This window comes from Varanus komodoensis, unplaced genomic scaffold, assembly GCF_004798865.1.
Source record: "Varanus komodoensis strain SLA01 unplaced genomic scaffold, ASM479886v1 scaffold28, whole genome shotgun sequence".
NCBI classification, from domain to species: Eukaryota; Metazoa; Chordata; class Lepidosauria; order Squamata; family Varanidae; genus Varanus; species Varanus komodoensis.
In genome coordinates this window covers 2,110,738-2,135,633 of record NW_025335727.1, presented here as the reverse complement: position 1 = coordinate 2,135,633, position 24,896 = coordinate 2,110,738, and the positions used below count along the sequence as shown (strand labels likewise).

General features: G+C 42.3%; 1 protein-coding gene across 1 annotated transcript; it reads left to right on the top strand.

Moving 5' to 3' along the window:
* The first annotated feature begins 395 nt into the window (after positions 1 to 395).
* B3GNT5 (UDP-GlcNAc:betaGal beta-1,3-N-acetylglucosaminyltransferase 5) lies at positions 396 to 23,916 on the top strand. The gene is made up of 2 exons (XM_044434467.1): positions 396 to 614; positions 20,538 to 23,916. Exon 2 carries the CDS (start codon positions 20,825 to 20,827, stop codon positions 21,962 to 21,964), a length of 1,140 nt encoding a protein of 379 aa, XP_044290402.1. The 5' UTR covers positions 396 to 614; positions 20,538 to 20,824; the 3' UTR covers positions 21,965 to 23,916.
* The last annotated feature ends 980 nt before the right edge of the window (positions 23,917 to 24,896 follow it).

Here is a 24,896-nt window from a genome sequence, read left to right as displayed (position 1 = left end):
CAGCAGCTGCAACCAATGACTGAAGGTACTGGCTCATACTTTCGAGTATGTGACACAGTTGAAATCTATCCACTGAGATTTGAAGTCTCCAGCAGCGCTCCCCCAGCCTGGCCCTCGAGATGGGAGCAATCCCAGCCGCCATGAGTAATAGGCATGATCTTAAGGCGGAGGGAGCACTCCCCAGCTTCAAGTGATGTAACTGGGATAAAGACGGTAAGTGGATGATGTTACTGGTAAACAGTGACACCGCTGGAAAGAACGCGACCTGGTGGCACGCTTTTAAAAGTGGGTCCGTCCGAGTCAGCAGTCGAGTGCATTCCGCGTGCACCAAACTGGGCTTTCTGAGTGTAACGTGCAGCGAAGTGCAAAGGCGGCGTCTGACTTAACTCGGTTGCCAAAGAGGCGCTCTACTCCGGCCAATCAGCTGGGCCCTCCGTTCCGCCTGGGCTGCCTAAGACTGAATGAAGCACAGTAGCGAGTGGGGCGCCCGGTGGAGAGGAGCTTTCGCACGGATTCATTCTGTCTCCTGAGCTGCTTTTGACTCGGACATGAAAGCAACCGGGGAAAACTGATACCGCGTTTTGCCGGCCGACGGTCGCTTGGGCCCTTGCTCGGTAAGCGAGGCATGCACGCATATTTTACGTGTGTGTATAACTATTTTTAAATAGTTGATTGGGCAAAATGCTTTTCGTTGGGGGATGTTGGAGGCAGATGGAGAGGGAGGGCTTTTACTGAAATCTTACAGAAGTGGCCAGTGCTAAAGCGAGGAAACTCTTAGTAGCCATCTTTTTTCCGAAAGCTTTCCAGTGCTTCCCCCGCCTGCCCCAATTCGGGAGAAAGGCTTAGGGGAGCGGGGGCATCCGCCAGGCTGAATCATTCGGAACGGTTGCTAATCTTTAGAATTGCTACTTTCACGCTTTTTCAGCCAGCTCCCGTTTTTATTGCTTCGTTTGGGCTTCCTTCGCTTTAGGTAACTCGCTAAAATAAACTTGAAACTCTTCAAAGTAGGTGTGGCAATTGACTCTTTGTAACAGTAAAAAAATAGAGATTCGAAATAACTGGTTGTTTTCTCTTTCTGATTTGCTTTTCCTAGCTGCTAGGATCTCTTAGGACGACTTTTTCTTAAAAGGCTGTATTTCTATGTGCAGTTCTTCGGAAGTAGTTTAATCAGAACTTACTTCTGGATAAAAAAGCACAGAATGGTCTTTCTGGTGTCCCTCATCTTTCTTTTTGTTCTTAAACGACATGGAAACTTCTAGCCCCAAAGCTCGAAATATATTGGCGTAAATACATACGAAAGAGAGATCTTCCATCACTCCGCTTTGCAAACTGCCTCCTACCCTCCCTCTTCCTTTGTGAGCGTTTCTTCTCAGCCGGCAGAACTAGCAGATCCAGCTTTGCGCTGCTTGCTGTTAACTAAATTGCAACATTAGCTGAGCAAGAAGCGAGGAACAATGGAATTCCCTCCTCCAAATGGACTGAGTGAGCGGTTTTCCCATGGTGACGGGTGATAAATGTTTCTTATAGAATGAGCTCCCCGCTTATGGCTCTTTCCTTCAACCCCCGCCCCTTCTTTCTTCGAAACGGGGATTTCTTTAGGGTTGTCCGACCACCTATGGCGCCGCCACCCGCCAAAACTGTAATGTGGGGGTAGTTTCCAAGGAGTATGTTCAGCCCACTCCCGGGCTGTTTAGGTTAGATCTCTTCACGAGACAATGCTTACACGTGAGTACGCGGGGAAAAGTCCCATGACTCAATGGAGCTTGCTCACCGTGTTGAGCCTCTGTAGGTCTTTTCCTTCCCCCACGCACGGGAAAAGCGACCGGGCTTGTGGAGGGAAGAGTTTCTATTTGCTGCTATTCTGGTTTGGGTGAAGGGGCGTTCTTTCGTCGCTTTCCTCGCATGGAATTTGCCGGGTAGGCTCGGTGTCTGCTGCCCCCTACGGGTGAAATCCCGAACGGATCGCACGGCCGATTTCGGTTGTGCTGTGTATTTCTAGGCTGGTTCCCCGCGAGGAAAGGATGACTAAGGTCACTGAAGTTGCACCAGGCTCATCTTGACGGGGAGGAATGGAGTGGGTTGTACGTGTGAGATTTTGCAGCCGCGGACAAACAACTTCTCTGCGCGCTGTTTCTGAGCGCACGGACCGTAACACGTAACCTGAGTTTTAACGCTCTTCTCTGTAATTAGGTGAAACGCAGCGGCAGCTGGGTTCCAGTTGCAGCAGCTGATGGGGAGCGTCTGTCTTCCTAGCTGTTTACACAAGTGATGTTTCAATTAGTGTGGGGCTTTGTTTCTTTTGCATGCTCCAAACTGGTAATTAAAAGTAAATTGTCTAGAGGACCCATTTGATTCTAAAATTATTCTCCTGGATGGTTGAGAAAATTACCTCTTAGGGAGTCATGGGATGCTTCAGGTAGTCCCAGGCCTTTGCCAACCGTGAAGAACTAACAGAGGCTCACTTGGAGCTTAAAAATGTCGAGAGATTTCACAAGTTATGAAAATGTGCTTAAATTTTCTTAATTTTCATGGGGAAAGGTGCCCCTAAAGGGAATTGTTTGCCTGCTCCACCTAAAGACAATAGAACACTATTATTCTAAATGAAATGCTCAAGATACTGGCAGAGGGAAAGATGGGGAGCTTGTGCAAAAAATTAAAGTCCCTCAAATAAATTTTCCATTGACAAAATCAACAAGTGATTTATAGCCTTATGGGTGAAGGTGGAAATTGACTGTTGTTCTGTCAGTGAAGGGACTGATGGTATGACAGAGTATCTCAGATACTTTTCAAGGAGGGATTGCTATGGCCCTTCCAGGAAGCTTGGCATAGGGAACTAATGCAAGCATATGCTTGCCATGCAGAAATTCCCAAAGCATTTCCAGGGAAAAAGTTCAGAGGTTGGTCTTCATAATACAGGAAAACGTCTTGTATCAACGTTGCCAAAGTCAATAATACTGTATATAAAATGGCTTCTGCATAAATACCTTCTTCAAGGAAGGACTGTATATAAAATGGCTTTTGCGTAAATACCTTCTTCAAGGAAGGACTGTATATAAAATGACTTCTGCGTAAATACCTTCTTCAAGGAAGGACTTGGTCTGATATAAGCCCAAATACTTACACATAACTGATATAAACCCAAAAAGAAGAAGAAAGATTGATATTGGTAGCTAGCTGGAGAATGCAGCCCTTTCCTTCTTTTTGGCAAAGCAATTATGGCTACCTATAAATCCCTACTACTGTGATTTGGTGATCACCTTTCAGTCCAACCTTGGACTGAAAGAAAATAGGAATTCAAATGCAATCTTGGCTAGATCATTTCTAAGACACTAGTATTTCCATTTTCAGTTCTTTTGCATAAAATCCATCTTTCAGTGTGAGGAGGCATTCATGTGACAGCTGATGTGCTTGGTTGTCCAGAAAAGGGAGGGATCATGTGATTGAGGTCTTCTGCCCTGGTCCTGGCCTGTGTTCCTCCCTTCCGGTTCATTTTCTGCTGTTGACCAAGATAGCTTTGATGTTTCTTTCTGGTACAATCTCTAGGCTTCAGTTATTCATCCTTCTTTCCTTTTTCTCCATCTGCCTTCAGGGTCCCTCTATCTGCTTGCATTTCTGCAACAGCTACTTCTTTCTGTCTCTGACTTACTAAAATAAAAATTAAGATCCTATCCTTATACTCTTGACACTGCTTTTAATTGGCTCTTGTGCCAATACATTAAGGACACAATCATATACATGCTTAGACAGAAGAAAGCCCTACAGCTTCCAGAATGCTGGGAGTTGTTTCGAGGATAAAGGTGGAGCCATGGAAGCTGCCTTAGGTTCCTCACAAAAGGAAAAGCAGTATATAAATGCAGTTGAAATAATAATAATTGCACCCTTAGTCAAACAATAAAAAGAAACTAATGGCTAAGTCTAAACACCTACATTTATAAAAGACCACAGCAGAGCCATCTATTGTATAGGGTGGAATATATAGCATTCTTCCTGTTACAAGAACTGATAGCTGCAGCCTAATGTCAGGTGCCTCTTTCCTCCCTTGTCTGATGTTTCCTGTGGAAGATTCTGTGTATCACTGTTACCTAGTTTGTCTAGTGAGCAATGCAAGTCTGATGGCTAAACCTTGCAATCGTCAGGGAGAGCATGGAAAATTTGGTATTGCTCCTCGTGTGTCTACTGTAATGCTAGATGTAGGAGATAAGCAAAATCCTGTTAAATTAGATCAAAGACCTATCTTTTTGTTCCCACCAAGGTCCACCATATGCTTATGGGAAGCCCACGAACAGGACCTGGCTGTGGTTCCACTCAAGTTGTTTGGCAAATTATACTCAGAAGAACATTGTGAGAATATAGTCAAGATGGCTAGTAGCCAATGATAGCATTATCTACCATGAATTTGCCTCAGTTAGTGGCCAATTTGTAGCAGCAAATTCCTTGGTTTAAACATGCACAGTGTGAAGAAGCATGTCCTGAATTTCCCACTACTTGGCTTCACTGGATGCACCTGGGTTCTGGTATGACAGAGGGAGAAAAGTGCTCTCTTACCAACACCATGAATAATTGTATATACCTTTATCATGCTCCCTTAGTCATTCTCTTTCTAAACTAAAAAGTTTCAAATTCTGTTTGCCCCTCTTTTACAGTATTGTTGTTCCACCTTTCAGTTACTTTGGTTGTTCCTTGCACACTTTTTTCAGCTGTACAAAATTACCTTTCTGAGGTGCAGTTACTGGAACTGCAAACTGTATTCCAAGTGTGATTATAACACAGGTTTGTATAAAGGTATTATGGTACTGATAGTTTTAATTTGGATTTCTTTCTTAATGATCCCAGTCTGGAATTTGCCTTTTTCATAACAACTGTTGCTGAGTCAGTATTAGCATGATCGGTTACAATTGCAAGTTGCCTTTCTTAGTCAATTAAATAGAAAACAGAGGTCCTCTTTGAGAAAATTGACAGTACTCCCTCAGTCCAAGGCTGTTTTTTCTGTGCCCTTGTGTACGACAGGATATCCTCCCTTTGCTTCCCCAAACTCATCATTATGTTATAGCTGTGGGTGGTTTTAAGCATGTATCTTCTCGGTATTACCTGTGGCTGTGTGTATTATTCTCTTAGTATTATCTTCACTATACATGTGTTGGTCTTTATCCTTTAATTATCATGGTTTACCCCTGAAAAAAATGCTGAGAATTGCTAAAGATGCTACAGTTCACAGATTTTCTGGGGGAGGGAATAACTATTTAGTTTGTATTTGTGCATATAGTTTTATGAAGCTTTATGAAGCATAATGGCCCCTTAGTATAAGAGTATCTCATCTTAAGAAGTAGATGTAGATATTCCGTACTTGAAAAATGGTTTCCCAGTGGGGGAGCATCCCTCCTACACTGTGCCATTGCAGTGAGACCCTGAGATAGGGCAAAGACAGCTCCAGTCCTTTTCTGCCTATTGAGTAAGCAAAGGGGATTTGGGAAGATCTTCAGACCCAAGTATTAAAACACAGATTGGGAGAGGTGGTGCATTCCCTGGAAATGGCCAAGCAGGGCTTCTATGCCATTAAGGGTAGCATCACTGGAATTGTTGGGCAGATTACTGAGAAATTGCCAACTTGTCTTTTTACAAGTGAAACAATACAAATTGAAACAATTTGAAAAATGTAAATAACTGAAAAGTAGTAATTGTGTTAAAGGAAGAGACAGGAACAGGTTAACAATTATTTCTGGGTAAATTTTAAAAACTAATTGGCAGTGTTGACCTGGAAGGTATCCAAAGAAAAAGTGTCAAATTGCGAATCACTTGGGTCATGATTGAATGGGTCTATCACTTGGGTCATTCACGAAGAAGATTTTAAGTATACCCTTAACATATAAAAAGGTCTAAACCTAGGTCTATATTAATACAGACATCTAGAAAAATTATATACTTAGGTTAATTAGCAAATATTATCTCAATGATATGATTTTATAATTTATTTGATCTTGATCTAGTTTGAAAGGTTCATGTTTATGCCTTTGTTAATCTTTAGGAATATTTAAGAAGAATGAGGTAATTAAGGCTATGGGCCCTTTGGGAAAGTTTGTTTTTGTGTTGTGTGCACATGTATTTTTCAGGTTATGCTGCATGATCCAGGGAGCATGATGTATGATACATGATGTAATCTGGAAAAGATAATAGAACCCTTTTTAATTTAACAAAGTATGAAATCTAGTTTTGTGCTTTCACAGTCCAGTGGAAGTAGTAGCCTCTGGTCTGGATTTAGACACAAATTTGTCTGGTCTAGACACAAATGTCTAGAAAACAACCATAAGACGACTGTTTGGGCTAACTGGGAAAGAATGACTTGAGGTGAAAAATGCACTTCCTCACAAAACTACAAAAAGACGTTATTCAAGTGTGCAGTGAAATGGAGATCCATAGAAGCTTTGAGAGAGAATGAAGACCCTACAGTCAAAGAATCATAGACTAGTAGAGATGGAAGGGGTCAATAAGGAAACTGAATCCAAACTCCTGCTTAGTGGAAGACTCCAAGTTAAAATTGACAGTACCTCCTGGATACATGCATGCACATTTGCGGTCTCTTTGTATGATCACATGCGTTTAAAAACATTTGAAACTACCCACTTCTCACATTCTTTGAGTTTAGCATTGATTCTGTCATGATATTCCCAGACTTAGGTGGAGTAAGATAGGTTTTATCTAACTGTAACTGGAAATCGGATGAAAAACAAGAGGAACTGAGAGAATGCAAGGAATGTGCTAAATGATTTTATGGAGTTCCAAAGCACAAATATAGCCACTGCTACATGTGTCATCGCTTTGCTATTCCTTCCTTCCTTCCTCCTTGATGAGGAACATATGCTTTGAATGCATTTTCACCACAAAGGGTTCTACACAGAAGCTGGCCTTGCACAGAATCCTTGTGTAATACATGCACAGTTCATTTGCACAGGCTGCAAATGTAAAATGTGCACTTACAATCAGAGCAATAGTGTGTAATTAGAACATAATCAAAACAAAGCCTGTACAAAGAATGTACACTATGTGTTATGGATAGGGTGCAAATGCCATTTCACTTTAGTCAAAATGCAGCTCACACACTGACAAAACTCAGTGTAGTATGTGCTTACAAGTAACCATTTGAAAGCATCTTAACAAGAAGAAATGAATACCTTTTCTATAGGGCTGTCATAGTCTTGAGTTATGACATTTTATTTGCTCTTGGCTAAAAAACTAGTTTCTACAATTCCTGCATTGTAAATACTTATTTTTTCAGTATTAATTACCCAGTTAATGAAAACACCACTGGAATAGTATTTTTAACTTTCCAAAGATGCAGCCTTATATTCATCTGAGCTCAATGGGACTTGAGCTCACTCTATAACTTTGACAACACTGTTTATGTCACTTTCAAGTTCCTTAGGACAAAGTGTGGATGAAAAAGGTGTTGGTTCAAATTTTCTTCAAACAGATTTGCATCCCCCAGTGTTATTCTGCTTCTCTGGGATTAAATGGAAGAAGCAGAGTATGAAGACAAAGAGGCCTGCAGCCTGGTGTCCTAGAGAGGTGGTGGACAGCCGTTTGTATTCTTCCTAGACAGCACTGAGAGTCAGAATCCGGACCAGATAGATCTTCTGCTCTGATCCAGGAAAGTAATTCCCAAAGTTTATATAAGCAAAATTGTAGGCCTTATTTCTGCATATACTTACACCACCTGCATGGTGCAAAGGTGGTTTATATTACCACTTCCATTGCATTTAACCCTGTACTGGAATCCTCAGAGAACAACTGTGATGAGTTTGCAAGACAAGTCAAGGATACATTTCACTCTGATTCGAGGACTGCTGTTAATAATGTTTTCCCAGGTGTCCGGTACATTACCTTATCCTGTTTGTTGGATCCAGAACAGTTTTGGAGCCTGAAGATGCAAGCAAGAGGCTTGTATCTATATGACCGACCACATGTTTGCTTGTCCTTTGTGGCTTAGATGGAACGTAGGAGTGAGTGAATGGATCATTATTTAAGTGGTCCATACTGCCTTGAAAAAAGCAATGGTGTGGCCACTCCTATATATATATATATATATATATATATATATATATATATATATATATATATATAAAATCCAGAGATCTACGCCTGTACTGCGAAGGAGAAGGTGAAGGAAATACTGGCATTTGTGCAGCACATTCAAAATGCTTTGCATACATTTTCCCCTGTTATTACAACTAGATGTGTTAGGACCTGGAAAAAGTGAGGTGGGGATGGCTTGTTTTGAAGGTTTGGAAACAGGGCTGGAGGGGAGGACTGTTTTGAGGACTCTTCCCAATTGTTCCATGGGGGAAATGTGGAAGGGCATTGAAGAAGGCACAAGGAATTTAAGACAAGGATTTACTTGTTCAAAATGTGCAGCCATGTGTTGGCAACTTCCACAATTCCCTGTAACAAAGCATGGGTTATCTGGGGGTTTTCCCCCTCCAACATGCCCTACTGCCTGGGTTTAAGCCTACATGGCAAATCATGGCAAGTCCCTGCTGGGGGGGGGGGGGTGTTAAACATTCAAAATGGCTGTGTGTATGTATTTGCTGTGACCCACATTGGCTTATATAAGCTGCTGTTATTGTAGGAATTGTGCCCATTTGCGGACTGAAACAGAACATAAGTGTATACTGATCTTTTATGACAGCCCTGCTCTTTCATGCTTTCTACTCACATGGAGGTATTTAAGCATCCAACTTTCGAAGAAATGTGTTTAGGCCAGGCGCACAGCCTGCTGCCAAAAGCCCCCTCCACTACATATTTGATTCCTCTCAGTTTGTTCTATGCACTGAGTATATCTCTTAGTTTACCTACCCTCTGCCTAGTTTACCAGCAGAGTTACTGCTGAATATAAAAATGGGATAATTCAGGCTATGCCAAATGTTGGGATTTTTAAAATTTCTCAAGGTGTACTGCACACACCTTTTCTTCAGAGCAGCACAAGTTATGGTGTAAATGAAGGCTTTGTGTTACAGCCACATAAAACTAGAACTACCGAAGCTTCAAGAATGCCAGCTTTTAACTAGTATTCATTGTAAAAGTCACTAGCTGGTTACTGCTTCAAATTTCAGGTAGAAAAGATTAAGTCTGTAGTTCTGAACAGTTACTGTACATTACTTTCAGGATGGGATGACTGATTGGGAGCGCTGGCAGTTGCAGATGTTTCTTAGTAATGAGAATGGCATTTCCTACATGAGTCATATATGGTGTGTATGCAGGAAGGATTCCATTCCATACAACCTGGGCAGGAGTTAATTGCCGAAATGGAGATACATTTCACCACTTTTCTGTGATGTTTGTCATACTCAGGGCACATGCCTTTTTAAATTTTACAAATTTCATCCAAATATATACAAACATGTGGGAAATTACCTAGCCAGCACAGCCAGTTGTGATTGGCTCTGCAGTTCTACAGCAACACGGGGCTTGACAGTCTTCCCTCCTTGCTCTAGAGCAGGGGCCAGCAACCCACGGCTCTGGAGCTGCATGTGGGTCTTTCATCCCTCTGCTGCGGCTCCCTGTCGCTCAAAATATGCATCGCAACCGCCAATGTGCGACACCCGCCGGCACGCGGTTTACTGAGCTTTTCGAGCCCCGGTAGGCCAACCATGGATAAATCCAAGAAAAGAAAAGTTTCAGAAGAAAACTTGAACGTTTAATGGTACGTGGGCAGATTCATCTGCTTTCACTGCTGACGAGACTGGTTTACCACTCTGGTTTGTTTTTTAGGTAAAAAAACGATATATGCAGTGCTATCTTCATTTTAGATGTCAAAAGGGTTTTGTGGGTCCAAATGGCTCTTTGAGTGTTTCAGGTTGCCCACCCCTGCTCTAGAGTGTTAATATTAATTCAAGAGTTCTCATATAAAAGTTACTGAAACTGATCATGGTTGGGGTTTCCATGCTCAAACAGAATGAGAAAGAATAGCCAACTGTTTGTGATTCCTATGCTTTTCTGTGTGGTTATATTAAACCACAGTTTTAAGGTTGAAAGGTCATACATTTAAATGGAGGACTCTCTAATGGTGATTGCACATGGAATCGCCATGTGCTATTTTCTTTCTTTTTTTAAAGACAGGATGCAGACACATGGGATGTGTCCAAAGATTTAGCAAAAGACAAGGGTGTTTGAACACTTATTCTAGGATTCTTATTAGAAGTGTTCTTTACAGTGCATTTTCTTCTATGTGGAACAATATTGAGATCCAACAAGCTTGGCTACTACCCTCACATGAATGCCAGGTGCTCCCTGGAACACTCCCCAGAATCTTCTATGGGGCTTACTGACCAATATATGAGGATAGGGTTCTTTAGGTCAAATATATTAGGCTAATAATTATCCTGGCAATCAGTGTGATGGATGGAATGAAACAATACCACCTTGTTGCCTCCAGTTTATCCCCTTCTGAATAACAGTAACAATCAGCTAATAATTTGACAGTGGTTTGTGCAGTTCTTTCTAGTATTTTTAGCTTACTAGTTTGTATCTGTTGTAGACAGTTGCTGACTTTTTCAGTCATTTGATGTGTGCTGTGTAATTTTATATAATCAAAATAACAGAGCTTGACATGCGCTACAGAAAGTGCTGGTTTCAATTGTGTTTGTCAAACTGCTTGTACAGCTTTTTTTTCTTCTGTTGGGTGCCACAAACTGCAAACCTTGCAAACCTAATAAAGATTGCTCTGTTATAATCTATCTATCAGAAATAAAACCAGAATTTTCCCTTTCACTAGGACAGTAAGCCTCTTCTGTTAAAACAATGTCCCCAAACCAGCGCTCTTCAAATATTGGGTTATAACTCCCAGCATTCTTGATGTCTGGCCCTACTGGCTGGCAGTGATAGAAATTGAAAACATCTGGAGGGCACCAGGCTGGGGAAGACTGATGAGTAACAACTTGTACACCCTCCTGTCTGCATATACACTTCGTCTCTTCCAGGATTGTTGTGAGAATAAAAATAGAGAAGAACTATGTAAGCTGCCTCGGATATAAATGCAGTATGATGATGATGAAAATTCTGAGTGGATAATGCTAAGATATTTATGCAAGGCTATGTTGTAGGACTAACTGTTTCAGCAGATAAGAGGAAATGGAGTGGGTATTGTCAAGGAAGCCCCAGCAGACCACCTCCCCCAATTTTAAGTGGGGGGAGGAAATGGGAGACACTCTAGTGTTTTCTTCCTTCTCTACAATATTCCAATCAGCAACTACATATCTCATTTGTGTATTTTGAAGAATAGTGAATTTAGACACATGGGAGAAAGTTCTTAAACTGGCAGGAAAGGGGCTTACCTGTTGAGAGTTGTTATTATATTGCCCAATAGTTGGAGCTCACAGCTGGTAGGTAAAGCTACTTTACAATTACACATATGGGATCTGAGCTAACTGTCCAAGAAAGTCACTTGGGATTCTGATGGACAGCTTAGATGAAGTGGAAGCCAGTGTGTGGCTCGAGTGAAAAAGGCAAATTTCATGATAGGTATAATTAGAAAGGAACTGAAAATAAAATTGCCAGTATCGTACTGCCCAATGCACCTTAGAATACTATGTAGAGTACTGATCACTCAGGTAAGCCCACAAATACTTACTGTAAACTCCACAGAATACTGTGGACTTACTAGTGAGTAAACATATAGGACTGTGTAGTAAATCCATTTAAAACCACCAACATTTCGTGCGTTACAATCTGCAAACTTCAGAGCTTCAATCTCTGTCTTTTCCTTCCTGCTTTCCTTTCACTAAAATACTTCTTGGAGATTTCTGGAAAACTTGCGATCTAGCTCACAATTTTTTGATATGCCAGTTCAGCCTCCCCCAGGCTAGTGCCTTCTGAAAATGTTGGACTATGGCACTCCGCTGGCTGAGGTGATACAAGCTGGTGTTTCAGCTGGAGTATCTCAGCATTCAGTTCAAACTAGTTGTACCTTGTATGATGCTTTAAAATTGTTATTAGATCTCTGACAAACTTCCTGCACTGTTCACCATAAATCTGAATTTATATGGCATTTGGACTTTCTCAAACTCAGAACAAAGGTAAAGCAGTTTCCTCTTTTTTTCTAGCTTATCATTTAAGTATGAAAAATAATAACTGCAGAAAATGATTATTTGTCAGTTGCTCACAAACACAAGTGCTGTAATTGTTGTATTATACACTGGTGGCCAAACTTGTTGGTGACGCTGCTATAGTCAATCTCTAAGTACAAGAGAGCATTGAATTATTCTGTATTGTACAATGCTGTGGTGCAGAAACAGTAAATAAAACAAAAAACACACACTAAAAATAATATTTTTAAAATGATAGTATCACTCTAGTTGCCCTAAAGTATATATGACCCTGCTGTGATAGTGTTGCTGAGCACTTCAATTTGGTCTAGTGATTTCTCTGGATGGAATCTGCTTGTTGTGTAAAATAGTGTTAAATAGTGTTCCAGCCATCATGAGGCTAAGTGTTCAACTTTGGTCAACAACAAATGGTCATTATAAGCCACTTTTCTTCATGTCTTTCTAGTTTAATCTCTCATCTATTGCTCATAAAGAGCACTTTATGTTGCCTGCTGTTTCTGGGAGGTACACATGACCACAGATTTCCTGGTATTGTTAAGCAGGCAGGGTTGGGAGAGACATGCTGTAGTAAATTGCATGTTGTTGTAAGTAACACGAAAAGGGGCCTTTGGGGTAGGAGAGTAGATAAGGATTCTGACTGTTGCTTGTTTTATATTTAACAATATAAAACAAGCAACAGTCTTTTTTTTCCTTCGAAGAACTCCCAGGTGATTTACATAATCTTCCTTTTCTCCATTTAGTGTGTGCCTGCTCCCTCCATAAACTTGCATTACTCAAGGTGTTTTAGCGAGAGACACTTATATAACTTCTACATATCCCATTTTTCTATACGAGTTGTGACTGGACATTTCCTGTATTTATTTGCATAGCTCCCTTCTCCCAGAATAGTTCTGAGTAATTTACTATGCTGAGTCAGTCCAGTTCTACAAAAGTGCAACTGAGACTCTACCATGAGATCTACCATGAAACTCAAATACTTGGGCCACTTAATGAGAAGGAAGGACTGACTGGAGAAGAGCCTAAGAGGGTGGTCTGAGGGTGAGGAATTTATGTTTGACTCCCCTGTCATGGTCAGATCACTTCCTGGTGAGGTTTGTGCTTGAGAGCGACCTCTCCCTCTGCAAGGGTGCGGTCCCGATTGTGTGGGTCTGCCCCCGGAGCCGGATGGATCCGGATGGATTCCTGAAGGCCCTGGGGGAGTTTCCGGCTGACAAGACTGGTGCTCCTGTCGAGGCTCTGGTCGAACTGTGGAACGGGGAGATGACCAGGGCTGTGGACACGATCACTCCTAAGCGTCCTCTCCCACCGGGCAGAGCCCGCTCTTCCCCTTGGTATACACCTGAATTGCGGGCGATGAAGCAGGTTGGGAGACGGCTAGAGCGTAGGTGGAGGAGATCACGGGATGAATCTGACCGAACGCACTTGAGAGCCCACTATCGGGCCTATGCTGTGCCGGTGAGGGCGGCGAAAAAGAGGTTTTTTTCCGCTTCCATTGCCTCCTCAGAATGCCGTCTGGCGGAGCTTTTTTGAGTGGTGCAAGGCCTGGTTCGTCCAGGTCCTAAAAAAGATCAGGTTCCACCCTCAAAGGCCCGCTGTGACGACTTTGCCATGCATTTCAGGGAGAAAATCGCTCAGATTCGTCACGAGCTAGACACCACTAGTGAATCAGAGGTTTCTGGGGAGACACCAATGCTGCCGTCTGGTCCAGAATTATTGGATGAATTTCAGTTATTGCGGCCCGATGATGTGGACAAGGTGCTTGGACGAGTACGTCCCACCACTTGCCTATTGGACCCTTGCCCGTCTTGGTTAATAAATAATTCCAAGCACGGGATTGGGATCTGGATCTTGGAAGTGGTTAACGCTTCTCTGAGGGAGGGTCGGGTGCCTGCCCCTTTAAAGGAGGCGGTAGTCCGACCGGTCCTGAAGAAAGCGTCACTGGATCCAGAGATGGCCACTAATTATAGACCAGTGGCCAACATCCCGTTTCTGGGCAAGGTGTTAGAGCGAGTGGTGGCGGGACAACTCCAAGCTCTCTTGGATGAAACTGATTATCTAGACCCATTTCAGTCTGGCTTCAGACCCGGGTATGGTACTGAATCTGCCTTGGTCGCCCTGTACGATGACCTGGGGGAGTGTGTCCCTGTTGGACAGGGGGAGTGTGTCCCTGTTGGTTCTCCTGGACCTCTCAGCAGCTTTCGATACCATCGACCATGGTATCCTTCTGGATAGGCTAGTGGGATTGGGGGTCGGAGGCACTGCTTTGCAGTGGTTCCGCTCCTATCTCAATGGCCGGTTCCAGAAGGTGATGCTGGGGGGACTATGGCTCTGCACCATGGCAGCTATGCCATGGAGTGCCGCAGGGGTCCATTTTGTCCCCTTTGCTGTTTAACATCTACATGAAACCGCTGGGAGAGGTCATCAGGAGGTGTGGGGTGCGGAATCATCAGTACACTGATGATACCCAGCTCTACCTCTCGTTTTCCACCAATCCAGGTGAGGCAGTGGCTGTACTGAACCGGTGCCTGGCCGAGGTAATGGGCTGGATGAGGGCCAATAAACTGAAGCTCAGTCCAGACAAGATGGAGGTCCTGTTGGTTGGCGGATCGGGCTTCGGAGAGGGTGAATTGAACCTAGTCCTGAATGGGGTTGCACTCCCTCTTAGGGACAAGGTCTGCAGCTTGGGAGTGCTCCTCGACCCAGAGCTTTCATTGGAAGCTCAGGTGACAGCGGCGGCGAGGAGCGCTTTCCTTCAGCTTCGGCTGATTCATCAGCTGCGCCTCTACCTGGAGTACGACTGCCTGGCGACAGTGGCACACGCGCTGGTGACTTTCCCGCCTTGACTTCTGTAATGCGCTCTACGTGGGGCTACCCTTGAAGATGGTCCGGATACTTCAATTGGTTCAAAATAGAGCTGCCAGGCTGCTGACGGGGACTGGGCATTATGTTCACATGACTCCAGTCCTCCGTCGGCTTCACTGGCTTCCCATTGAAGTCCAGGCCCAATTCAAGGTGTTGGTGATGACCTATAAAGCCCTAAACGGCTTGGGTCCTGGTAACCTGAAGGAGAGCTTACATCCATATACGCCTGCCCGCCCCTTGAGATCTGCGGGAGAGGCCCTTCTCCGGGAACCCTCCGTGAAAGAAATTAGGAGGGTAGGTACTTGGAGGAGGGCTTTCTCTGCGGTGGCGCCCAATCTATGGAATGCGCTCCCCAGAGAGGTCCGCCTGGCGCCGTCGTTATTTGTTTTTCAGCGCCAGGTGAAGACCTTTTTATTTAAGCGTCATTTTAATTGTTCATATTATTTGCTTATTTTATCTGGCCAGGGCGACTTATTTTATATTGTTATTTCTTGTATTTTAATTTTATGTTGTGAGCCGCCCCAAGGCTTTGGCGAATGGGGCAGCATAGAAATGTTTTAATAAATAAATAGATAGATAAATAATGCTGGGAACAATAGATGGCAAAAGAAGGGGACGGCAGAGAATGAGGTGGTTAGATGGAGTCACTGAAGCAGTCGGCGTGAGCTTAGGTGGACTCCGGGGGATGGTGGAGAACAGGAAGGCCTGGAGGAGTGTTGTCCATGGGGTCACGATGGGTCGGACGCGACTTTGCAACTAACAACAACCATGAGATTTGCCTGTTTCTCCAGGGTAAAAAAGCAATGGTGACACTTTTTAAAAAGCTATGTCTTCGGACAAGGACAGAAACAAGCATCACCTAGATTCTTTGAGTTGGTTTCTCTTATGTGTGTCAGAGTTGTAAAGCTGTTCCCTGTTTGCGTTCTGCCCTAATTATATTTAGAATGCAAACAAATCCCATCAGCACACCTGCATAACTTTAGTGCATGCATTGCCTGTTAAAAGTACCCATTCTCTAGCAACTGACTTTGTTATATTGGATGCTGGAAGAATTTGTGCAACTTGTACAACAAATTTGTGCAATTTGCACAAACTGTGCAAGGATTTGTGCAATGGAAGAGCATAGAAGAAAAGTTGCAATCTGTCCCAGGAAGTATATGCAAGCATTCCTGGTGGTGCCTGGCAATCCCAATCTGGTGGCTGAAACCCACATTTCAGTGTGAATTCCAGGTACAAGAACACTGGGGTAGAGGAGCAGGGACTATAGTGGCCAGGCTGCTGTTTTGCCAGCATTTTGGGACCAAAAAAACCTCTTCGTGTTAATAAGGGGCATTATTAGTAAGGGACGATGGTGTATGCCACAACTTTCTACTGGCTGCTTATAGATATGGGAGAATTAATGCAAGGGGATGCTGGTGATGCAATTGGTTGTAAATGAGAATGATTGGTGGAATGCAGAATATATGCTGGGTGTCCCTGATTTTCCCCCATTTTCTTTTGGTTAAAATCAAACTGATAATCATGAGATTTGGTGGTTGTGCTGCTTTCCTTTCACAATCTTGCATGATGGAGTGAGCGATAGAAGGAATAACTCTGTGGGTAAAGAGAAACTTTTAAACTATTTGGTAAAATTTAATTGCTGCATTTGGTGTTAATATTGACCTGCTATTTTGGGCTTGACTGACAAGACTTGGTTACATTCCCATGGGGTGATTCTGCTGTTATATTGCTTTAGTTGCTTTTTGTTGTTTTGGGAGTATTTTTATAGTTCCTGATTGTGAAAACTGCAGTTTCTGGATCAAGGTGGCTTTAAAAAATCCTATAGAGAAAAGACACTTTGAGTGCAAGTGTAGCTGAGGCCTTCCTGTCCAAACAATAATGATACCAATAACCTTAAAATGCAGTGTAGTGAACAAGATGCAAACAATGGTGCAATTATTTCAAAGATGATTGCTTTTAAGACACAATCCTATGCAAGACTGAAAAAAAGCATACAGATCTCTGCTTTGCTGCCTGGGGCATGCTGGGAGTTGTAGGCCTTTTTTCTAACTCACTTAGGGTTGTGAACATAATAAATAAGCAGCAAGTGATGTTTCTGGGAGAAAGAGTAGTTAAGGCAAAACCACACAAAGGGCAGCACGGTGATTTTTAATTGCAGTTATTTTAAAATTTGGTAGCAATAGAAGTCAGCACATCTGATGATATGGAGGGTGGATAAGGAAACTACAGTCTTGCTTGGGGTTTTCCTTAAGCCTTTTTAATTGGGCAGCTTTAAATAGGTTCTGGTTTCACACCAAACACTCCCTTTTGGGGACAAAGGGCAGAAGTGTGATCCTATGCAGGTTCACACAGAAGAAGGGCCTGGAGCCTACAGAATTGCCCACATGCTGTACCTTGCAGACCGTTTTTCTGGCTAGGATTGTGTCCTAAATGAATTCAGCCATTACTTCTGTACTCACTGCGCAGTGCCATATTGCTATATATTTAAAAGAGAGACTCTGGGGAGGGAACAAGTCTTCCCTCAGAGGGAAAAAGGGCAGGGAAGGACAGATGGGGACTCTTCCTCATCTCTCCTATCTGACTGGCTCTGAGGTGTCATGGTGTCCTCCTTCCCCTCGTCCTGTCAGCTTGCCCAGTTTGAGGGGGACTGAAATGAACGGGTTCACCTGGCACATGCCACCCCAAATTTGAAAGGCAGGGAAATCATCATCATCATCGTAACGGCTGCCCTCTTTGCACCCCGAGGTAGCGTGTTGCACCCTCAGACAGCAGGCCGATGATACTCACTGCACTCCACTGGGGCCCCATGAATCACCTACAGGCAGCATGCAGAAATACCTACCTCGCCTTCATCCTAAATCCCCACTCTTCTAGTACCTATTAGCACCTAAGCCACAGAGGGTTCTGGCGCACTGTGAGCAGCCATATTAAATCGCCTGAGGCGAAGAGCAGCTGTTTCCCCTTGGCCCTCCCTCCCTCTCACACCAAACGGTCCGGAGGGAGTGTTTATATACAAAGGGAAGGTTGTTTTTACACTTCTCTCCATTCCGGCATTATAATGTGGAGGGAAGCTTCCTCACTCAGGGAAGAAGGGCTTTCTTCATGCCGTAGCTGCTGAGGGAAACCATGGCTCCCCCAACACTTAGAGGCTGGGCTTCTTGGCCTCAGACAACCGGGCCTCGCACGATCTTCTTTTGAGGCATCCCTGATTTCTCAACAGGGCTCCCCAAAAGGCAGGGATTGCCCTTCTTGGCGAGCCCTTGATATTTTGGGAAGGCCATTTCTGTGAGATCCAATTCTCTTCTTGCCCCTCCTAGGATAGGAAGGCAAGGATTTGGCCCTAACCTTCCTAAGTGTAAGACTATATTCAGTAGAGTGGGCACCGTCACAGAGCAGCAGCTGCCCCCTGTGCTCTGTTGTGTGTTTCAAGCACAGGGCCAAGTGGAGAATAGCAAGCATGTTGTGAATGGAAGTGCCCATTGCTGTCCCTCTCCATCACGGCGTCCATACCAGCCTCCTCCTAATATGCAGAGCTTCGTCCTGAGGCAAAAAGGCTGTGTACAGACTGTTTGTTTCTGCTACTGGATGTTTGTTTATAAACAGGCCTTTTCTCTAACAAATAGATGTCCTGTAACTGCAAACTACGTTGTTTCTGTAAACTTCAGGTCAACAAAACAACACTAATTTCAAACAGTGGGCCTTTGTACAGAATTGCATTAGGGCATTTGAACACTTTATTGCCGCTTGAAAAAAGGGCACTTGCCTTTATATTTTTTTTCGTGGAAACACCATTTTGAGTTCAGCTTTTTTCTTTGAAACTTGGATTTCAGTATGGATCCTTCAATGGGTGCACACTTGAAAATATTAGCATGAGAGCTAAAACAACTATTGTAATGAGCACCATGTTTTGAAGAGACCTATTTGATACTATCATGTATTTCCTTGTGCCAGGAGTGGGGAAGAGGTGGCTTTCCATACATTGCTGGACTACAGTTTCCATCTTCCCTGAGCATTGACCATGTTAGCTTGGACTAATCAATGCAGTCTAACCATCTGGAGGGGCACCAGTTCTTCCCTCCTACCTTTGCAGTTCAGCTTTCCCTCAAATTATATGTAGGCAGCATTGTATATGAAAGGCTGTGAATAGCAGGAAAAGGCATTAACCAAGAAAATTTTAATTGCCTAGACAACACAATACCCATTTTAAGATGGCAATACTAATGGATTTTGTGGATATAGTTTACACTGGTCAGCAAAGGGGGAACACTAATCCTCCAAGACCAATACTTTGCCCAACCCTGGTTAGTGATGCTTCATGAAGGAGGAGATGATTGGTGACTTTCTTCCCAGAACACATTAGAAAAACATTAATGGAAATGCAAATGGCATGAGCAGAAGGCAAGAGCTAAGGCAGAACATTGGGTTGCTTTATTCAGATGAGGTAGTGGCCTTGGGTTGCAGATGTTGGACACATGTCCCATCTTTTCCCCTCACCATGCAGTACCAGGGCTTGCTTGCTTGCCGGCCTGGGCTGGTTGGCTGTCTCAGTTAGCCGCCTCCTTCCAGTGTGTCTTAGATAGTGCTGTTGTGAGAGATCCCTGAACAAGCAGGCTGACAGCCCAGGCCATGCGCTTCAGGAGACATCGTGCATGCACCATGCTGCTCCAACGCTGCTCCATTGCTTTGGAGCATTTGTCTGAGTGAACAGCAGGTGGGAGTATGGTACATGTGCCTTGCAGCTGGCTCTATACCCCGTACATTATGCTGCTTCCCTTGTGTGGTGGTGGACATTGTCTTGTCACCAGTGTTGAAATCAAGTTCTGTTGCTAGTCCAGTCGACTTCTGTGAGTAGAATGGTGGCTGTGTAGCTGAGGCAAACAAATTGAACCAAGCACTGTCTTGGAAACCAGGTGTCCACAAAACTGTAGGTGTTCCAAGTGGCAGGCCAGAGGTATGTGTCCTTAACACTTCCTCACTTGTTTTCCACTAAAATTTAGCCAGAATGGGCTGCAGAGGAAAAGCAGTGGTTTGCAGAAAGATGTAAGAAAACACTCATTCATGTGCACACCCTAATGACTCCTTCCTACGTAGCTCTCATAAGGCTATCAGTCTCCTCAGTCTAGTCATTATGATTTTATATTATCTGTAATAGTGAAGGCAGTATGCTTCTGAGTATCAGTTCTAGCTCATGCCCTGCTTCTGAGCTTCCCATATGCATCTGGTTGGCTACTGTGGGCACAAAATTCTGGACAAGATTCTTAGCATGTTAGTTGAGCAGGCTGTTGGCAGTAATAACCCTATCCTGTGTTCTAGTGATGCTGTATGGAAAATAACCTTGTTATATGCCTTAACAATGTGGTTCTTATTTAAATGTTTCTAGAATCATACACGTTTCAGCCCTGGGGAAGTAGCAACTACTTGGCTCTTGACTTCATATGAATTGGCTCTAAGCCTGATCTCTTAAGTCTAGAGTAATTATACTTCTCTTATTCTGCTCGATGGGGTCTTATAGGGGATTAGAAACTGTTCTTAAAGAGAAATTAAACTTTGCTGAAGTTTTTCACTTCCTGTATTTTGCAGATCATTCTGTTGATATTTAGATCAGCTGAAGATGCAGCAGAGGACAGTGTATATTCAACAAGTGCTGCTGTCCAGACTCTTATGCATTCCTTCTCTGCTAACAAAACAGCCTCTGAGTCAAGATGACTTGCACAAGTCAATGTATGGAAATTTTATTAAAGCTACTGTCTGAGAGAAGGATGCCTCTACCATGAACACTTCCTCTGAAGGAGAGATTGTGAACTGTCTCACAAGAACTCTGCTTGAACAATCCTTAACTGGAACTAGACTTAAAATACTGTATCAGAATGTATGTTAATCCTAGAAGAGTTAGGAAATGCCAATTTGTGCAGCTATTTGCCACTTGCTTTGTACTATGTCTCATGATTTTTTGGGGACCATTTGATGACAGTAGCATTGTGAGTCACATGAAATCTTATTCGTATAGATACCTCATAAATAGCTACTCTTTCGTGAATGAAAGTCTATCTGTTAGTAGGGACAACCTGAATAAGGTAGCAGGCTATCAATACTTGATCAACCATAGGGAGAAATGTCAGCGGCAAGATGTTCTCCTTCTGCTGTTTGTGAAGACTTCACCTGAAAACCGCCACAGGAGAGATGCAATTCGGCAGACATGGGGCAATGAACAGTATGTTCGTTATTATCTTAAGGCCAATATAAAGACCCTATTTGTTTTAGGGCAGCCAAGAGACAATGCACAAAGAGACCAAATGCAAAGGATGCTTCACATGGAAGATAAGTTGTATGGGGATTTGATTCAACAAGACTTCTTGGATACATTTTACAATCTTACCCACAAATTACTCATGCAGTTCAGCTGGGTGAATACGTTCTGCCCCCATGCCAAGTTCGTTATGTCAGCAGACGATGACATTTTTATCCACATGCCAAACCTGGTTGCATACCTACAAAATCTATCAGAAGTTGGAGTTCAGAATCTTTGGATTGGGCGTGTCCATCGTGGATCACCTCCCGTAAGAGATAAGAAAAGTAAATACTATGTTCCCCATGAAATGTATCCATGGCCTGCTTATCCTGATTATACAGCTGGCGCTGCATATGTAATATCAAGCGATGTCGCAGCTAAAGTATATGCAGCCTCACAGACTCTTAATTCAAGCCTTTATATAGATGATGTTTTCATGGGTCTCTGTGCCAACAAAATGGGAATTGTACCACAGTATCATCTGTTTTTTTCTGGGGAAGGTAAAGCTCCTTATCATCCTTGCATTTACAACAAAATGATGACCTCTCATGGACATGTAGAAGATCTTCACTATCTTTGGAAGCAAGCTACAGATCCCAAAGTCAAAAACATTTCCTCTGGGATTTGGGGTAGAATATACTGCAGAATGGTTAACATTATGCTTCTTTGTAGACTATACTATCAAGATACATATCCCTGTTCAGCTGCATTGTCCTAATACTTGAATGTGAAAGCAGACTTACTGAGCCAAGAATGAATGAGAAAGTTCAAATATTTTCTCTAGAAATACACAAAATGAACATGAGATGTTATATAAAAATTTAAAATGTGAAAGTTTGGCTATATTCCAAATTACTTCTGATAGGTTTGCCAAAGTTTCCAATAGCTGTATCTGTTCCCATTAGTTTGTGTCTAAATGTTTTAAAGAATTGGCTAGATGTTACTAAAAACCATAAAAGCTGTAAACCTCTAAATGTTGAACCATGGAGTTGAATTTTAGAAAACCAACTGATTGAAGACTATGTACATCTTCTGTTGTGGTAAAATTTGGAAATGCCATGGCTAAGGTTAGACAGATCAAATAATTTTTTTGCAGTGATGTACCAGCCAAGCAGCATTTTTTCCTTCTGCCCTTTCTCCACAATCCCACTTCCAAGCACATTTTGATCCAACATCTGACGAATGGAATGGTTATGCATTACACCACGACCCGATATCTATCACTCAAAAACAACTCTAGAAACTGTGATCTGATATAAGCAGTCCTAGCCTTGATTTTAAAAGCACTTATTCAAAGGAACCCTGACTCAGCAGGAATATGTTTATGGAAAACATGAGCTTCAACTCTTAGAGAATTTTGTAAAATTAACTTATACCAATAGAACTTCAAAACCATTGAATCTTGTTTTTGTGCAAATGCCCCAGTCCATCTTCAAACAAAGAGCACAGTGAATTATTCAGTGTCCCACCTGGTTTTCGCTGTAAATAAATTTACCTCCCTTTCCATTCATGGTAATATTGAGAAGAAACATTTAAAAAACCTACTACTGAAATAACACTTCTAGGGAGTATAATTGATCTGTGTCTGCACAATTCTGAAGAACACTTAACAGAGAAAGATGTATGGTGTACATGTTCACTCTGTGCCAGCTTGATATGCAGATATATACTTCGGCTCAAGCAAACCATGGATGACTTTACTGCTTACCGTCTTGCAACAAAAACGTTTCTCTCATTCCATCCTCTTACCAATATGAACAAAATAACTACATCTTCTATTCCTGGTGTGGTTTGGAATAGTTTCTTTGGCTTGCTTATAACTTGTGATGTAGCATGTGGCTCTAAGAATACCCTTTTGTGATAATGTGTGGAAAGGGGACTTGGCCACTTCCATCCTCACTTATAGGCTTAGCTTTAAAACCCAGGTGATACAATGTTGGGTAAACAGTATGGTTTATTGGTGATAAGATATCTATATGACTCTAACCAATTTCAAAATAGCATCACACTGACAACTCCCTATAAGAACTCCAATAATAGTCAGAAAATGCTTGAGTCATCCTGATCTTGAAACTGGGCATTTGATCTATCTGCATCACCAGTCAAATGCATATAATTTGTAAGATTTAGGGCTTAATTAGTTAGTACCTATAAACTTGTGTTGACCCTTTGAAATGGTTATTTGTGTTTTACAGCAGGTCTGTTGCATGTAAAGTATTTATTAGTTAGTTTTAAAGGTACACAGATGGTTGCATACTAATTTAGCATAGGGAATAAAGTTTAAAAATTTAAAGGTATCGTGAAGACACTCATTTTCCAAGAAAAGGGAACTAGATGATTTCTTAAGCTTTTGGGCTTTGAGCATTGTTTTTATTTTTTTTTAAATTGAAAATTCTTAGGCTTGCTAACACTCCAGATATAGGACCGTTGCACACTTTCTTTTCTTCCTTCACAAGTAAAGTTACATCAGCCTGAATGGTCACTTTTTAGGGTCTGGTTTTTGACACTACTGTACAGAAGTGTTTATTAGTTAAACTAGTTTATACCTGTTTGGTTTGCAGATATTTTATTTTTTTAAACAAAATGACTATTTATTCTTGACTCTTTTCTCTGTACCACATGTTTTGTAAAATGCCTGTTTTCAATAAACAATGTTGTGTATTTTGTAAATGTGACCAGCTCTCATTTCTGAATAATGACATCATTTACTATTAAATTGAAAGTTTTACAGTATACCTCGTTTAATCAAGAACAGCATTTCCAAAACCATTAAATAAGACTGTGCTTCTTGCCATAGGGTGGAAGATCTTTCTTAAAAATTATTTTCATTTTGACTTCATGAGCTTGAAGTCTTGAAAAACATTGGGAAGTTGCTTTATTTATGTTACTAACAGTAATCACTACTGAATTGTATTCGCTCTGTGATGTGGAAGTCCTCTCAAGAACACAGAAATACTTTGCTACAAAGCAATGTTCCTCCTTTTAAGGCCATACCTTAAAGGTACTGACAGTAAGGTAAGATGGAATTTAATATGAAATTGTATGCTTTTGGGGGAGAAAAGTATAATTTGTACTGGGCCATACTGAATAATAGAATGGTGTAAGGAGTAAAAGCTGTGTTTTGCCTTGTACTAGTGAATGTAAGAAGGACACCTGATTTAAATAGCATGCAACCATTGGTGATGACATAAGCCCAGCAAAAAATGGGTGGGGCCCAATTAGATGCTGTCATTTCACACTTTTACCAACACAAAAAGGATGTTATGCCTAGAGCCAGTCACTTATTGAAAGAGCTAAAAGTGTTTCCCATAGGGCAAGTATGTGAAATTATAGGCCCCTGGATGAAACCTAATCTTCCAGATATGCCAGTTTGGCCCTCTGAGGTTCCTCACAGGTTGGATTGCAGAAAATCCCTTCTTTTCCCCAACCATTGTCCTTTTCTCCAGCTTCTGTGTAGTTTTTCCCCATTCTGAAAGTTTGAAATGTACCTCCTAAAGCTTAGTTACTAGCAGTTTCAGCTTTAAACTATAATATGCTGGTAATTTTGGTCCTGCCCACTGCTACATCCCCAAGAACCTCTCCAAAATGGAATTTGGTCCTTGGGCTGAAAGTGATTCAACATTCCTGTCAAAGGGTCTGCACTCATGTTT

What these genes read in the sequence shown, in the direction of transcription:
- B3GNT5 (XM_044434467.1), top strand. Translation starts at nt 20,825, where the DNA reads ATGTATGTTAATCCTAGAAGAGTTAGGAAATGCCAATTTGTGCAGCTA.